Source organism: Morone saxatilis, unplaced genomic scaffold (genome assembly GCF_004916995.1).
Source record: "Morone saxatilis isolate NCDOM2014 unplaced genomic scaffold, NCSU_SB_2.0 Contig23, whole genome shotgun sequence".
Lineage (NCBI taxonomy): Eukaryota > Metazoa > Chordata > Actinopteri > Moronidae > Morone > Morone saxatilis.
Genome location: NW_023339796.1, coordinates 7663196 through 7677897, shown reverse-complemented (window position 1 = coordinate 7677897; position 14702 = coordinate 7663196). Strand labels below are relative to the sequence as shown.

Here is a 14702-nt window from a genome sequence, read left to right as displayed (position 1 = left end):
AACATTAATAAGATGAAGCTGTGCTAGTGTGCTAGCACTTTGAGCTAAATCAGCATGCTTACATATTGAAGTTAAGAATGTTTTTACATTTACCATGTTTACCATCTTAGTTCAGTGTGTTGGCTGATAGGAATGGTATTCATTTTGCATAAACCAAAAGTATTGGGCGATCTAAACTTTTTACTTGATGGCTGAGATAAAAAGAGGGATCACGCTCTGATGAAGGCCATGAGGCTGAAACATATTTTTCCGACATGGACAAAATAAATTGGTGTAATTGAGATTAAATCTGTGTGCTACTTTTTATGCCTTTGGGTGTTCATCCTGGGTTCAACACTGGAACTTAAGACTTTGATTTAGCACTACAAACAAAATACTGGGAAGGCGCATCCTCTCTAAGATCTAAATAAAAAGAGTTACTACAGTTCATCATTGCGGTGGTGAAGTATTCAGATCCATTACTGAAGTATAAAACACACACACAGTAAAAATACTCCATTACATGTAAAAGTCCTGCATTGAAAAGTATCAATAGTAAAAGTACAAAATGCTAAGAAATGTTATATTAACATAAGATTGTTATTACTCACACAAAGCAGCATTTTACTGTTGGTTACAACTAATTTAAACTAAAATTAAATTAATTAATCTGCTGATTATTTTCTCAGTTAATCACTAAATTGTTTGGTTTGTAAAACAATAGTGAGCAACGCTGTTACAATCAGTCCAAAGTAACACACTCACACTGTTTGTTTGACAAAATCATTAAAATAATTGCAGTGAAAAAGCAGCAAATCATCACGTTTGAGTGGAAGTAGTTTTAAATAAATGTTTTGTCAATCAACTAATCAGTTCATCTCTAATTATATATACTGTTCGGTAGTTTAATAAACTATAACTGTAAAATAATTGTGGAGTATAAAGTGCAACATGTCCCTCTGTTAGAAGTACAATACAAAGTATACAGTGGGATGAAACTACCTCATTTTTGAGATTTTCAGTCAAACCCACTAATATCAACCTCATGTTGGCACTAAATGAAAAGTGAGATAATCACCAAATGATTTATCCTCTGAGGATCACGAACGTCTGAGAAATCCTTCCCAAAATACAATAGTTGTATTTAAAAAAAAATATTTAAGTCTGGACCAAACCAACAGACTGACGTTGCCATGAAAAAAGGAGGAAAAAGTTAACATTTAAGTTTCCAGTGTTACTTCTCCCACCATAGGAGGTAAATAAAAAAAGATTGTTCCAGTTGTTTTGCAAGAGAAAATAAAGTTTTTTGTACTGAGCAGAAGCCCCCCACAGAAACAGAGTGTGCATTTCTTTTTGTTTGTGAAAATAAAAGCCACAACACTCTTCTTTTTTTTGTTGGGAGGAACGGGTTTATTTCAAAAACTGATATCATCCATAGCTGTACAACAGATGCAATGAATACAAATGATCCATAATAGCCACTTTTTTTTTTAACATGCTGATAGTAAAAAATAGTCATCTTTTGTTTCCCGTAAACAGAATGTAAACAGAATTCAAAATGCATCTTATCATGTACAACAAATGACAAACATGATATGCATACAATACTGTGTGGAGGCATTGTGAATAAATAACATACTGTACAGTTCAGCTAAATGTACGAATAAAGCAAAATCACATCATAATCAAGTGTCAAAGAAAGTGTGTTCCTCTTACATTCATATTTAGCTCTCTGCCAGCATCGCGGCTCATCACAGTTTTCAACGCACACAAACAAAACACACATACATCTGCGGTACAACATAAGGATTCGTGATTCATCTGATTGACCACATAACTGTATTTTTATGCACAATACAGACCATAATATATTAAGCACACAATATATTGTCCTTTATTTTCCAAAGAGGCAATCAGTTTTAAGGGAGATTATCGATTGCTATTTGCAGTTGATCTTGCAGTAGTCTGGAGATTATTCATAACCAGCATTTTGATGAAGTACACATCAGAAGTGTCGTTTTCTAATGAGGCAAACAAGCAACAAACAAGTTTGAAAAACTCTCCTTCTGCTGTCAGTCACTCCCGTCATTTCCTTTCATTTCAAATACACCTCCTTGATCAAGAAGGTTTTGCTGGTATCTGTTCTCCCAACTTCTTGTACCGAAGGCTTCCTTTTCCCCCCAAACTTGAAAAAAAAAGATAAAAAAACAGACATAATGCAGTGAAAATTCATTATATTTATATTATATGTTTCACAGTGAACCTATGTAGAAAAAAGTGGTGGCTACAGCCACTGCTTTAGCTGCAAAGATTGTCCAGTGAGATGGGTGGAAAAACAGAGGAGGCTGGGGGGCTGTGACTAACGTTAATGTTCCTCATATTACCTGCAAACCACTGAGATATCCACCTGAGGACAAACAGTTCATTAGGCCATCATCTTAACGATCCGTCATGTTCAGAGCGGATGAAAAGGATTTTCGTTGCCGGGCACTTGAGGACAGTGGAGGAGCAGGGATTTGCCAAAAGGCAAATTAAATCTCATAGCTATTTGTTCATACAAAGAAAATCAGGGGATTTAAATGTCGTCTGATGGAAAGTGCGGATGAGACAGAGTCCTATCTCTGCGGCTGTTCAGACAGTCAGCAGTGATAACTGCAGAGAAGCTGCCTTTCCTTACGCTCCCAGACGGAGAGAATGACAGGCCATTTAGAAGAGCAGTGTTTCTCACTCTCACTCTGCTTAAAAGTGGAAAAACAAGCCTCAGATCTTTTGAGCCGCTGCTGCTGCTGACTACAAGTTGTTGGGCACAGAGAGAGGTACTGTGCATGTTATGCACAGTACCATACCTAACGTATGTTATCCAGACAGTGTTCGATTTCTATTCACAATATAATGAATGAATTCCAGACGGTTTATTTGACAATGGTCCATATAAATAAAGAATGATGGCCTTTCAAGGAGAGATTAAATACTGACCTTACTCAGTTGTCAATGTCTGATATGTGGTTCTCTATCTGCAATTAGAAGAAAACAATAAATCACTGTCATGACATTAGTGAGATAACTGGCCAGCAAGATAGTCTTTTTTCAATTCCTATTCATTTTAAATAATGAATTTTAAATTAACATGTGTTTTTATTAACTTGTAAGTTTGTTGTTTTCATGAATCGAATAATTTATTATTGAGAACTATTTCTAAGGCCACTAAAATCTTTGCTACATGTTTTTGGTTTATAATACCATCAGTTTTAGGTAATTCTGGTTCACCGTTTTTTTATATTTTTCCACAATAAATAAGGATACAAAAAGTGATTTAGAGATACAGATATACCGATACACACAATGACACAATATTGAAGAAAATAAAAATAAAAATAAAACACATACTGTACAGTTTATTAGTTAATTATTCTGTCATAAGCTACATTTATTCATCAGAAAGTACAGAGGTGGTTGGGTAACTTGGTTTTCAGGTGGTGCATAATCACCATATTTTTGGGGACTTTTTGTGCCATGGCCAGGCAGCTTGAGAGGCCATTCAGCCACTGATTGACAGTTGGTGCTTCAGATTTTTCTATTGAAGAGCAAAACAGTATTTTGCCTGTAAGATACAAAGACTGACCAGTTTCACATTAGATTTTGATAATTTCACTTAATCAGGAAAGAGACTTCCCTAAGTTATACATTATTATAAATTATATTATATACTAATACACATAATAATAGGGTAATAATTCTATATTTAAAAACAATTTTTGTTTTAGCATTTTCCATTATCTTACCTTAAATCATTTGAGCTCCCACTTTGGAAAACACTGGACTAATGTTGGTTTTGGAATTCATAGGATTTGCTCATTATAAGAAAAATAAAGCCTTATTTTTAACACCAGTGAAATGATCACTTTTTGTTAACTGTGAAGAAGGTTTAAACGTTTTCTAAAAATAAAAAAAAACAAAAATAGTTTTTGTATCAGTATACAAATGATGATGATGCTTTATTTTATGGATTCATAATTTCCTACTTATATCTTAAGTGGCTTCCTGGAAAGAACAAGTACATACTTACAACTTACAGGAAAAACAGCAATTGCCTTGAAATAACTGTTCCATGTAAACCAAAGTACATAATGCATTCATTTATGATTCATTCATCATTATAAACTTTACTCTTTATGTTGAATTGCGTGCTTGTTTGTACGAACTTTTCATTTTCTCCATGTTCAGCCGGCCTGTGTGCACCAAATAAAAGACTCTGGGTTGTTAATTATTTGACTGGAAGTGTACCAACTGAACTCTCTGTTTTCCCTACGATATGTACCGAATTCAGCAGTTCCAGGAAACACATGCAATTATTATAAAAGGTTACAGACGTGGTTAGCCCTGAAGGCATTGTATTGGCCAGCCTTAGTAATAGGAGAGACATAATTGTTGATTGTCTATCTAGTCTATTGAAATGAGCAGAGAAATGTAGTCCATGCTCGGGCACGACTTATCCTTTAAAAAGGAGCAGTTAGACATTTTTGGCAACACATTTACACACTTTCTTGAGGAGGGTTAGACGAAATAATGTATACCAGTTTCATATCTGTAGGGTAAATATAAAGCTAGTGTAAGATTATCTTAGCCTAGCATAAATACCGGAAACGGGGGGAAACAGTTAGCCTGGCTTGAAATGTAACAAGATCTGCTTACCAGCACCTCTACAGATCACTAATTACCACAATATATCTTGTTTGTTTTTTTTACATTTTACCTGTAAGTATATACAACCATTTCTTGGCTGGGGCCAGTCATTTCCTGGTTGCCTGGCAACTGCAACTGCTCAGAGCCAAGAATTTGTTAGATTGAAAAAATAAAGATAATATATAACATTTTAATTAATGAGCATTGGAGGTGCTGGTAGACAGGGACAGGCTAGCTGTTTCCAGTCTTTATGCTAAGCTAAGCTAACTGGGTTCTGGCTAAAGCTTCTTATTTACCGAATGTAAATGAGATTGGTGTCTCACGAAACTCATGAAAAGCAAATAATTGTATTTCACAAAATGTCAAGCTATTACTTCAACGCCAGGGATTATGACTTTCACCGTGTAAAATATACACATACCTTAAATGTACAGCTAATTTACGCACAGCAATGTGACAGAAACATCCACTTCACACTCAGAAGTGCATTAAAAAAGGTCCAGTAACATTTAGGAGGCTCTATATGTTCACTTACATATGTTTTCATTTCAAGAATCGTTTTCTTTTCACTACCGTAGAATGAGCTGTTCTAAAGAGGGAGGCTGTCGTGTTGAACCGCCATGTTTCTACAGTAGTCCAGAAAGGACAAATCAAACACTGGCTCTAGATAGGTCTGTTGTGTTTTGCAGCCACCGTAGTTTCTCCTTCGCGGTTTGTGCTAGCGAGGGAGTTGCAATCTGCAACAAAACCACTAGAGGCCACTAATTCCTGCAGACTGGACCTTGAAGACCAGCTTGTATTGTAGACTCATACAAACTCTCTTTCTCACACAGAGAAAGATCCCGGTGAACGACATTATCCTCGCGTTCACTTTCAGAGACTCAGTTAGCCCACTCACTCCTTGTTGAGACAGTTAATGGCTACTTGTCCGGCTCACCATATCGCTGGTTCCTTCATCTTCAAAGTCGTCTTCGCCGCCGTCCGTCATCTCCCCCGCCTCCACCTCGACTGTCCCCTCCGCTTCCTCGCCACCAGAGTGGTCTGCTGCGTCACCATGGAGACACTCACACACCTCGTCTTGTTTCCTCTGCATCTCTGGAAAAAGAGGGAGAGAGCGAGACAGAGAAAGACGGGCAGTTAACATCAGAGCATAACAGATTTATTGAATTGATTATTATTTCTACTAATAGAATAATATTTCTCCCAGACAAGGCACTCTATAAAGCTTTTATATTTACGTTATCACTTCGCCCTGTATGTGTCTTTCATTTCAGTACCTCGCAAGCACTCTGCCTCTTCCCCATATATATATGCATGCAGACAGGTCCTCCCCCTCCCCTCTGTCAAATCTTACCGCCATCAGAGCGATGTTGCCTCTCAATCTTCTCCAGCCTTCCCAGCAGTGAGTCAATCTTGGTCTTGATCTGTGACAGCTCCTTTTTGATTGTTAGGAGCTGGTCTGTCTTCACTGTGAGCATACATAAATAAAGTTAAAAAAGCATCATTAATGTGATGTTTGACAAGGAGCTACTGCACTGCTCTGACAAGTCTCAACAGCAAAGTTCATCGCCAGAAATGTGGCTGAGGCAGAAATAGTGAAAGGGCATATGAAGAGAAGCCCGAGTTTTTATTTCATTGCATTATGGGAATACTGATTAGTAACTGTAAGAGTACGAGCAGTGCAAAGTTTACTGAATCTTATTTTTGTAGCTTTCACAAACGATGCATAGAGGTTGTGCACATTCAGACAAAAAACAGGGGAGCCAGTGGGAGCTTGGCTCCTCTTAATAAGACATGAGCTCCACTGAAAACATAAAACTTTAATAATTAAAAATTTTAATAATTTAATAATCATGCATTTCTAGTTAAATGTATCTTCATCATCATGGATCAATTCACTTATATAAAAGATTGTTGTCATCACCATCAAAGTGTGGTGGCGCACCATCCTAAACTTCAAATCACTTCAACCCAAAGATCAGAAGAAAAAAAATGAACTTATTCCCAATCAAATTGCCATTATTCCCTAAAAATAGGGAGGACAGAAAGGTATAGTTTGCACACTGCATCTAGATACATTTAAGGCAGGTGCTGGACCAATAGAAGATTGAAAACATGGAATCAAACGGATCTGCACATTTTTGTAGTCTTAAACATCATTACTATCAGTAATAATAATAAAAACACTCACCAAGTTAAAGAAATATTTTTTTAAAAACGTGTTCTGACTTTGTGGCTGTTGAATGAGAGACTATAGGTGGTTTTGTTACCTACAGACAGATTGAGGCTAACTGTTTCCCCATTTCCAGTCTTTGTGCTAAGCTAAGCTAACCATCTGCTGGCTGTAGCTTCACATTAAACAGACACATACAAGAATCATCAGTCTTCTCATGTAACTCCTGCAAGAATGTGAGTAAGTATATTTCCCAAAATGTAATTTAAACCTGCACTGATGGATTTTTCAGGCCATTTGGGGGCAGAACAGTCAATTAACAGAGAAAATGTGTTTTTCGCTCTGCCATTATAGTGATGTTGCAATGTTTCCAGATCACTTTGTTGATAACTAAAAGACCCAAGTTGTAAAAAAACCACAATTTCCCCAGAGCAGGAAGAAATGACTTAATAGAAACACAAAGAGACAAAGAGAACATACGTTTAGGTGCTGTGACGGAAGAGCTGACGTTGAGTGCTCGGGAGGAGGAAGAGGAGGAGGAGGAAGAGGAGGAACAGGCCCTGACTGGAAAAGAGGATTTGGCTCTGCGTGTGGAGGGGACGACTAGCCGTGAACGCTTGATGGGGATCACAGCCCGGGTCGGGGGCACGACACGACCGTGGTACTCAAAGAGTCTGAAGACACATGAAAAACAAAAATTGCAGCAATCTTAGCAACAAGAGAAATGATACAAAAAAAATGTATTACAGTGCAGAAAGACACATCTTTTAAAAGCAGAATATCTGGATGTATTATGGGCAGTGAACAGCAAAGTGTCACATCAAAGTTTTTCCCAGGAGTCACTGCTGCAGCCCCTAGATGCTGTTATTTGAACAACAGGAAGTGTTTACAAAGCGCCTAACAGAAATGCCGCAAAAATATGTTTGAATGATAGCGGTACATATTGAAGAACATCACAGCCATTCAATCAAATCCTGTTCCCCGCTGCCTACGACATACCAAATTGCCAAAATAGCAATAATGACTTAAAGCTGAAGGATTCAACTCTCAGGGATATTGCAAAGTAGAGGAAGTAAACAAACCAATGAAAATGTCAGAAGGAAGATACATTCTCTGCCTCGGCAGCGCAAATGACCAGCCGGGGGACTATCTGACATTCAGTACTCGTCTATGCGGATAAAAGCATCATTAGTAAGCCCAACGGAGAAGAATAAAAACCTCCCCAATATGACATTCATTATGCCTATGATAATGTAGTTACTTTGCCTCAGATGGAAATGGGACTATTCTGCTCAGAACTCATCTTTATCTAAGTAGCTGACTCGGAAATGGGGAGAAAGGAGGGTGTACACTGAGGAGCAAAATATCAGGAGAGAGGGGGACTTGAAAAGCGGTATGGAAAGTTAAACAAAAAGACAGCCAGACTGCGCTATAGGATTATATTTTGTTACGTACCTGCTGTAGAAATCGTCTCTGTAGTAGTCATAGTCAAACTCGTAGCCACTGTAAAGATAAAAGACTTTGTTTTCTCTCTTTCTGTTACAGTGTTAAATGCATGACAGGTACATATACACACGTAAACTGAATAATCTATAATATAATCTGTATATAATTTGTTAAGAGATAATTGGCCCTTGGAACCTTGGTCAACTTTCTCCTATCCTTAGATATTCTATGTTCTAGGCTCAGCTATGAAAATTAAAATTTTAAAGATTAAAAAATGAAAGCCACATAATATAGTGATGTCTTAAATTAGCTAATGTTTGCAAACGCTAGTACACTCACTAGAACTTTTAAAATTACTGTAATATTGAGGGTTTTTTGTTTTGTTTTTTTTACTTACTGTACTTATTGTAATATTGTGTTTTTTACTATTCTATTATTGGGTAATATTGTGTTTTTTGTTACTTGCTTTCTTTTGTTGCATATGACAATAAACATCTTGAACTTCAACTTGAACTAGATGTGTGAACCGAATAATCTGTAATGTTCTAATGTTAGCAAAACACTAGCTAACTATCTAGCTAGTCTACATCAATCGTTAACTGGTTAGTTACGACTGATAAATGATGATTAGTCAGCTAACTAGGTTATGTTCAGTTAGCTTAGCTTAGCTGCAAGCAGGGGAACAGTTAGCCTCACTTTGTTAAACACTAATCTACCGACCTCTAAAGTATTTTTTTTTTTTGTATGGATTAAAGAAACAAGAAAGAAAACCACAATTGGTTGTTTTATGTTGGCATATTTACTATCTTTGTTTTTGCTAAGCTAAGATAGGCTAACAAGCTGCTGATTTCAGCTTCATATTTATCATACAGACATGAGACTGGTATCATTCCTCCCATTTAAACTTTAGCCAGAAAGTAAATAAATGTATTTCCCAAAAGGTTAAAGTATTACTTTGAATATGAGGCTACAGCCAGCAGCTGGTTATCTTGTCTTAGTTTACAGGAGGCTCTGTGGCTTTATTACTCTGACTGGTATATAACTGCCCATCAACAATAACATGTCATTTTTACATGTTTCTGTACAGATTAAAACAAACAAGATATACTGTTACAAGTTAATTAGTGCTTCAGACGTGCTGGTAATCAGATTGTGTTACAGGCTAGTTGTTTCCCCCTGTTTCCAGTCTTCCAGCTTCATATTTAGTGTACAGACATGCACACATCCACAGCACAAATCCAAAAATGTCACACAAGTCCTTTAAAAGCTCTATTTAACATGTGATTTTGAATTTCTCATAGCTTGTTAGGATGTCAGACTCTAAAATGACTATAAATATGAGTGAATATGTAAAAGCAAAAGACAAAAAAAGAAATAAATAAAAAAGGGGGAAAGCAGAGGTAGAGAATTGACTGTTCTCCCAGAAGCACCGGGCCTGCCAGTGAGCATCATGAGCACATATTTTACAGATAGCAGAATGCAAGCGCGGCGGGAAAAGTAGGTCAGCAAAGCAATATCCGACTCATACAGTAAAATAAGACTCACACAGACCTGTAGAGGGATGAGAGAGGCCTCTTGGAGCCCATCTTAGGCCTGTATGGTTTTGGCTCTCCTGCCATGTTGATATCTGAAAAATTAAGATCAATGAGTAGCAGCTCTTAATATATAAAGGAAAACATAATTAAGGCTGCAGCTAGAATAAAATGATGCAGAAAATGTGTTTTTAAAATACATATGCATTGTTTTTGAGAACATATGACTGGATATGTTTATGTGCTTTAGACTTTAAGAGCTTCCAAGCTGTTTAGTTATGACTGCCATAATACTGATAATACTGTGAAAATGAAAAAAAAAAAGGTTGATGTAGAACTTGGCATTTTCACACATCGCTGTTATGAAATATTTGCAGACATGTAAACGTTCATACCTCCAGAATGTCAGCCTGTAGATTGGAGAAATACTGATTAAAGAGTGTCTGTTAAAAAGAATCTTGTTATTAGAGTCAGATGTTTTTTCTATTGTCTCGGATTCTGTATTTGCACTCGGACTTGGCCATTGATCTCGCCAAATATTCTTTTTGGTCTCAATATCCTTAGTATCCTAAGTAACTTCCTCTTTCAAAGCAAAACTATTAATGAAGTGCGCTTGTTCATAAAACTAGTATTGGTTTAATTCAAAATCCACCAAGAACGGGCACTGACATTGGCAGTCGTGCAAATAAAAATGTCAATAAATGTCACTTGCAACAGTATGCCAGGCTACCAAAACCCATCTCACTGGAAATGGCAAAAGCATTTTTTTTTTTTTTCCTATCTCAGTCCTGACTGTCTCTCTCAGTTAGACTCGGACTTAGGTACTAGGAGTTAGGTGGTCTTGACTACAGCACTGTGAAATCAAGCAATATTGTCAAACGTTCTTTGATTCAAGCTTCTCACATGTCAGGATTTACTGCTTTTTCCTCTCTTATATGATTAAAAATGGAATATCTGTTGTTTTTGGACTATTGGTCGGACCAATATAACCTATAAAACCAGCCGTTTTCCAACAGCGCAACTTAAAACACAATCAACTTACCATCACTGGAGTTGGTTTTTTGAGACACAAGTGACATGAAAAAAAACAAACACACACAGTAACTTTCAGTAGCCCAACTTTGGGTGACGAGTGACACCGCTAATTAGAGGATTTTCTTTTGAGGAGAGAAAGAGTGCAAGGTGAGATTAGAGGAAGAGCATCGCTGACAAACGCTCGAGGGCTGATTCCCCTAAATCACTTCTCAGACACGGACACATCACACAGACTTCATTCTGTTCTAAATTTCACCTCTTGGGCAACCTCGCACATTTTTTATCCCCCCCCCCAATCTTAGAGAAATAATGAGGGGAAACTTTTCTCCAACATTCATTTAAACATTGCAGTGAAACTCTTCAAATTCAATGTTTTAAGAAGAAGCAAATTGTAAAAAAGAATTGTAAAAAAAAGTCTAGTGTGAACATTTAGGAGGCTTTATTGGCAGAAATGTAATATAATATCCACAGGTATGTTTTAATTAGTGTATAATCAACTGAAAATAATAATTTAAAAAAAGAAATATTCAAGAAACTTTACATTATTTTGCTATTTATAAATCATGTATAATCAGTAGGAGCAGTAGAAAAGTAGATTTTTAAATGTTTTCCAGTGCTGTTAACTCAGACAGTGTTATTGTAATTAGCTGCGCGTCTGGCTCTTGAATGTTAATACAGAACAAGTGTTAACTATCATCAGATACATGTGGCCTCTTGTGCACAAGAGGAGCAGCGTCTGGTCACATAACTCTCTCAGCTCCAAGAATTAATTTTTAACAAAATTACTGTCACATACATCACATCTACTGTTAATAACAGAACAACTTTCAGAAAGCATATAAAGAAATATCTTGTATAATATCCATGTAACTAGTTAAGAACATACCAGGGATGCACAATAATTATCCGGGCAGTATTATTGAGATAATTAGATTACAGCCAATAAATTATCAATCCATCATAATTTATTTTGAATTCTGAATTATCTGCAAAACGATGGATAAAAACCTGAGGAAGACTAGAGGCACATATTACACTGATCAGCCATAACTTTATGACCACTGACCGGTGAAATGAATAACACTGATTATCTCGTTATTATGGCACCTGTCAGGATATGAGCGACTTTGACAAAGGCCAAATTGTGATGGTTAGACAACTGGGTCAGAGTATCTCCAAAAACTGCAGCTCTTGAGGGGTGTTCCTGGTCTGTAGTGGTCAGTACCTATCAAAAGTGGTCAAAGGACCACTGGAGACAGGGTCATTAATGCACGTGGGGAGAGAAGGTTGGCCTGTGTGGTCCGATCCAACAGACGAGCTCCTGCTGAAAAAGTTAATGCTGGTTCTGATACATCACAGTTTGTTGCATATGGGGGCTGCATAACATTACGGTGGTCATAATGTTACGGCTGATCGGTGTGTGTGCTTTTAATATGGATACAAAATTAAACAATAAACAATGTAAGTAAGGAAATATTGTAAGCACACAACAATGGTGGCTGGTAGCCACGGAAAAGTAGAAAGGTAGAAAAGTTAAAGTCTACAGATGACTTTTTATTAAAAGTATTTGTTAAAGCTGGCAGAGGTTTGTGCTTTCTAAGCACAGACAGTATTGGGTTTGTGTGATGAGACTAACCAGGTAAATTAAGGTAGAAAGCATTGATTCTCTTAGTGATTTCTCTTCAGTCCACTGAAGCACTCAAAGACAAGCAGAAATGCGGAAAGCTTTGAGACAACTGAGAGACCGATTCTGCAAAAAAGGGGCTACAAGTTTGTGTTAGAACAGGGTACTTAACATCTTATTTATTTAGGAAAAAGAGGAGAGAAAAAAATTAAAGCCCCTTGAAATGCATTAGTGGACTACTGTGACTCATCTGTACACACCACATGGCTCTTGCCATGACTGACAGCCTCTTCTACCTGCCAAGAATCACACTGCACTGAACCATGCTGGTATCACTGAGTTTAGTCTGCCGGCTTGTCGTCACCGCTTCTGCTCAAACTCAGCTCAATCAGCCTAGAGTGCTGCTCAAGGTCATACACAAAAACACAAACAAATATCAAACACCCCCTTCCCCCTGCACACACGCACACGCGCGCACACACGCGCGCGCACACACACGCACACGCACACACACACAGAGGGAGAAAGGGTGGCGTGGGACCAGGAGGTCTTGGCTCTGTCTGCTCCACGTGTCTGAGCTGTCCTTGGGTTTCCGGCCCTCTCAGAGAGCCTGCTGATTTATGACACAGATCACTGTGTGTGTGTGTGTGTGTGTGTGATTCAGGTTGTTTGATGGAAAGAGTGTGTATTAAAAGGAATATACTGTATAATGCAAATGGAGCGAATACACACTGTATATACTTTATAAATCTTAGAGAGAGTGTTGATTATTTTGATCTGTAACTTTTAGGCCAACCAGTCTTAAAGGATAATTACGCTCTATTACAACCTGCGTCTTTGACACAAGGTCACAAGGTCCGCTCAGTGGCTGTTCTGGAGCTTTTGATTGCATCACACGATCTTCCTCAGCAAGTGGATAAGAAGTCTTGAAAGAAAAAAAAAGAAAAAAAATCAAAATTTTAAAATCCACCATCTCATCACAGCTAGGTAACTTCAGCTCCAAAGCAACAAAGTGGACCATGTAGTGATGATGTTTTTGCTTTTGCAGTTTTGGCCATCATTACTACCACTTAACATTAACAACAAAGTCATTACGGAAATCTGGGAACACAGCGACATTGCTAGCATGACAGGCTGATAATTTAGTGAAATATCTAAACCACTTTATTTGGAGTTAAAATCAAATGAATGCACAAACAAAATGTCAGTAATTACCCTTCATTGTACAGAAAAACTACCATTTGCCTTCATTCCAAATAAATTTGACTAATCAGGGCTTTGTTTAAAACCTGTCTTGACTTCTTTCATGCCACATTCCCAATTCAGAGTGAGGGCCAAAATTACTAAATTAAATTGTAGTAATATAGTGGAATTATAAGAGAGAGAGAGAGAGAGATGAAAAAGAGGCTTTGTTACAAAACACCATTTATGCACTAAGAAAAAGGCAATATTTATCATCTCACAGGCTCACGGTCCAAACATCTGCTGTGAAAAAGGCATAATCATAAATATAATTTGGTGTCAGTAAACAGATTTATAACCTAAATTTAACACTGGGATTTATTATCATACTAGTGAACTATTGTCAGAGACTATGCCAGATAATGTTCTGTTTTAAAAAATAAAGCTCATTTTTCTGCAATCAGCTGGGAATTCATTTTTCATACATACAATAAAACAAATTTAAACAGCAAATTCACCATCTACTCTACATTGCAGAAAAACACAGCCTGCCAAATCTTCTACTTTAAACCAGCTCTGGTGAGTACTGCATTTATCCCAAATGACCTGCAGGCCCAGCAGGTTTGGACAGACTTTACATGCATCTTAATTTGTGTGCCATGGGTTTCTCTTTGATATATTACTATTTCTTATGTGCAGCATGTGTCAGTGGAAATCTTTCTCTAATTTGCATACAGTATCATTAAAATATTTTTTTTCTGCTTTGCATGCAGAATCATTAAAATGAGCAACTATTTGCACAAGAGTGTAATGTGTGCTGAGTGCATGTAAATAGGATGTGTGTTTGGAAATGAGCGTGAGATTGTGTGTGTGTGTGTGTGTGTGTGTGTGTGTGTGTGTGTGTTGTGTTAATGTGTGCAGAACCATATGTTTGTTAGTATTTTTCCACAAGGGGTTTGCATCTGCATTCAGGTCTCTCTCTCTCTCCCTCCCTCTCTCTCTCTCTCTCTCTCACACACACACACACACACGGAGGCCTGCAGAGGGA

The 14702-nt window shown here is 37.4% G+C and overlaps 1 protein-coding gene across 1 annotated transcript in view; it reads right to left on the bottom strand.

Annotated features, from left to right (window-relative positions):
- Positions 1-1386: 1386 nt before the first annotated feature.
- The window catches only part of LOC118334795 (RNA-binding Raly-like protein), a 25422-nt gene continuing 12106 nt past the window's right edge, over positions 1387-14702 (bottom strand). The window contains exons 2-8 of the mRNA XM_035670862.1: positions 9833-9908; positions 8291-8338; positions 7316-7509; positions 6017-6130; positions 5600-5757; positions 2956-2993; positions 1387-2164 (exon numbers count right to left, since the gene is read on the bottom strand). Coding sequence (XP_035526755.1) covers positions 2961-2993; positions 5600-5757; positions 6017-6130; positions 7316-7509; positions 8291-8338; positions 9833-9908 — 623 coding nt within the window. The 3' untranslated portion in view covers positions 1387-2164; positions 2956-2960. The remainder of the gene's footprint in view (positions 2165-2955; positions 2994-5599; positions 5758-6016; positions 6131-7315; positions 7510-8290; positions 8339-9832; positions 9909-14702) is intronic.